The sequence below is a fragment of the Myotis yumanensis genome, unplaced genomic scaffold (genome assembly GCF_028538775.1).
Source record: "Myotis yumanensis isolate MYYU_CA2020_CCGP unplaced genomic scaffold, mMyoYum1.0.hap1 SCAF_17, whole genome shotgun sequence".
NCBI classification, from domain to species: Eukaryota; Metazoa; Chordata; class Mammalia; order Chiroptera; family Vespertilionidae; genus Myotis; species Myotis yumanensis.
The window spans coordinates 23,144,754-23,148,022 of record NW_027223768.1 but is presented as its reverse complement, the minus strand read 5'-3'; the positions used below and the strand labels follow the sequence as shown (position 1 = coordinate 23,148,022).

Sequence of the window (3,269 nt, the reverse complement as noted above, 5' to 3'; positions counted from 1 at the left end):
TTTTTGTGGGTGGGAAAACCTTCAAAAATTGGTACTTAGGTTATTTAATATTAAGACACCATCAGACTGAGCTGTAAAAAGTAAAACTGTCCTAAACTGACTTTTGAACAAGGCAGTTGCAGTGGCGAGTTTAAAGAAACTGGCAGGCCACTGATACTAGTATCTACTAGCAGGCCTCTGATGGGGGAGAAACTTAAACGGGTCTCTTGATACTTAGTGAGGTCAGCAAACAATATCCCCAGCCTGTGCCGGCCTGATATTAAGGGCCACACCTTCCATTTCCCAGCCGGGACCATAGTTCCCCGCCTCGCCTCCCTCCCAACCCACACAGGTGATTACAGACAAGGAGGCAGTGATGTTGCTTCAAAATATTTAATACGTGTCAGACACGTGAAGTTACATTTTTATACAAAAATCCATACAACGAAGGAGAAAATACTGTACAAAAAACCAGCTCCCCCAACCTTTATACAACAAAGACTGGAGTCACCATATCTACAAAACCGTAAGGTCTTTTCACTTAGGGGTTCTGTCTGTAAACTTTGTTTCATTAAACACTTTTTAAAAGCACTGTGTAGTCGTTTTGAGCTAGAGCTTTTAAAAATAGATCTTTTCTCTAGAACTCCGTATTTCCAAGCCCGAACTCTTCTGTGAAGTCCATCAAGCTTTTTTCCCTGTGGGGTCCCCTTTCCCAGGATAATCAGGGGGTTGAAACGTTTCTTCGGCGAGAGAAAGGCGGGGAGGGAGAAGTCACACGAGTCTCTACTCCAGACTGAATCGCTCTCGTCTGATGAAATCTGCGAGGAAACGCCGCTCTGGGCCCGAGCGAGCGGGTGTGAAGTCCCTTCCTGCCGCGGGCGCATAGGGGAACTCCCGCCCGGTGAGCCGCTTCCTCCTCGCGGGGCCGGTGGAGGAAAGTCCCCGTCGGCCCCCCTCTCCTCAGCCCGGGGGCAGGGCGAGCATTCCAGGAGGACAGAATAGTCTTAATTCACGAAACACACGGACAGACACAGACACACAGACACACACATGAACGGCCCTCCTCTTCCGATAAGCCTCACGCTCCCCAGTCTCAAGAGAGGTCCCCAGAGAGGCCGACCCGCAGCACCCCGTCTCCCCGGGCGCTCGGCGCCGGCGGTCTCCGGGGCGCCCCCGGGGCTGGCAGGAGCCCAGCCCTCCCGTCGGGACGCCCGATGCTCAATCTCCAGCCGCGCGGGGCCGGGGGCTCAGAAGGCCTCGATGGCTGTGCTCCACGGGCTCATGTCTCTCAGCACCGCCGTATCGCAGCAGATCTGCCCGGGCTCGGCAGCTTCCGGACCCCGCTCCTCGCCCTCGGCTTCCTCCCCGCCGCCCCGCGGGCTTTTCCGTAGGAGTCCCGAGAAGCTGGAGCCGAAGATGCTAATGAGGTTCGCCACGTTCCCGGTCTCCATCTCCTCCTCCCCTTCCTCCGCCCGGCCCGGCCGCTCCTCCGAGTCCCGGCGGGGCTTCTTCACCGGGGTCGAGCCGGGCGCCGGGCGGCCCGAGGGGCCACAGCCGCCCGCCCCCGCCGCGGGGCGCTTCCTGGGGCCGAGCGGGGGCGGCGCAGGGGGCTCGTCCTCCGCGCAGCAGTCACCGTGGGGAGCCGCGCCCGGCTGGTCCTCCACACCCGGGGGGCAGCGACAGTCGCGGCGAGCCTCCCGGGGCCCCTCCGGGAAGGCGTCCGAGCCTCTGGCTTGGTCCCCGGCTGCCCCCGCCGCCGCCTCTCCGCCCTGAAGAGTGTCCCTGGCGCAGGTCACGGTAGTCGCGGGCTCCGCGTCACCCGCCCGCAGCGCGCCTGGGGCCGCGGGGTGTGCTGGCTGCGGCTCGGTCCCCAGCCCGGCGGCGGGGGGCGGGCGGCGGGGGCGGCTCTCCCCCTCCCCAGCCCGCCGAGGGCCCGGCCGCCGGCTCCGCGGGCAGCTGCAGGGGGGTCCCCGAGGGGCCGGCCAGGTAGAGACCGGGGCACGGGTCGCTCAGGTAGACCTGGCGGGCGCTGCGCAGCACCAGGGAGACCAGCAGGTTCTTGTGCAGCTTGATGCCGCCCCGCTGGACCCGCGAGTTGTAGATCTTGCCCAGCGAGATGCTGACGATGCGGTGCGCCTCCAGCTTGAACTCCATCCCGCCTGCCGACCCTTTTCCGGGGGACGGGCGCGGGGGTGACGGCTGAGCCCGGGCTCCCGGTCACACGCGGGGAGAGGAGTCGGAGGCCTCAGGAAGTCGGCCTCAGGGGTGGACCCTCGGTAACTGAAGACGACGCGGAGAGACCAATTTCGATGACGCGCTCACTGACTCCTACGTCCCCTCCAGTGCAGACAAACTCCCAGCCTCCGGTCCGGTCGCTAACTGAGGGCAGCCCTACCGCCCGGCGCTTTATATAAGCTCCCCGCCCGCCAATCGCGAAGGGCCGCCACGCCCTCACGAGCTGCGCGCGGCCAATCGGAGCCCGGGGAGGGGCGCCAGAGCCATTCGAACGTTAGTCCCGCGGAGCAGGCTCTTAAAGGGGACGCAGTGTGCAGGCGGCCAGCGACAGGCGGGTGGGGGGCCTGGGCTCAGAAAGTAGGTGATAGGGGAGGGGGCTTAGCCCCTGTATTGTTTGTAGGAAAAGGTTCTGGCTTGGGCGCTGGCTTGCCAGAACCAAAGCAAAACAAACCATTCGAACTTGCATCGTGCAGGTGGACTTTGCTCTGCAATCAAGTCCGGATCCTTGCCTCATCACCCCACGCCCCACCTCCATTTCCAAGGCGGCGCACACCTGAAAGGCTCTGGTCACCCCTGGCAGAAGTGGAGATGACAGCAAAACGTGGCAAGAGATACCCCCGGATAACAACATAGTATTACTGCACGGTATTTAGCAGATACTAATTTTGTGTGAGTCCCTTGCTCCCTAGAAAATACTCACTCTCTCTCTCTCTCTCTCTCTCTCTCATCTGTTAATTGTAAACCCGAAAAAAAGAAAAAGGAGGTTCTACAAGTGCCTACATTTTTGGTTACTTATCAAGAAATTGTGACTAGGCACAAAGACCAGCACCTATCACTTTGTTCTCTAGATTTAACAACAAGCACAGTTGTCACATAGGTTGCCATGGAAGGTGGTACAGATTCCCCACAATGATTTCTCTCCAGCAGGAGGGCTGACCAGCCACCCTTGGAAAAATCTAGCCAGTTCTAAGAATATAAATAGAGAAGTCCTGTGTTCTCATCATGATGTCATAATTTTATTTTGTGCCAAGGTAAAAACATTGGGGAAGGGTGTT

General features: G+C 59.7%; 1 protein-coding gene across 1 annotated transcript; it reads right to left on the bottom strand.

The window, feature by feature from the left end:
• Positions 1-356: 356 nt before the first annotated feature.
• Positions 357-2,345, bottom strand: IER5 (immediate early response 5). Its single transcript, XM_070397555.1, is given in 2 exon segments — positions 357-1,865; positions 1,867-2,345. Coding segments are annotated over 2 exon segments (906 nt in total). The 5' UTR covers positions 2,134-2,345; the 3' UTR covers positions 357-1,226.
• Positions 2,346-3,269: the final 924 nt, after the last annotated feature.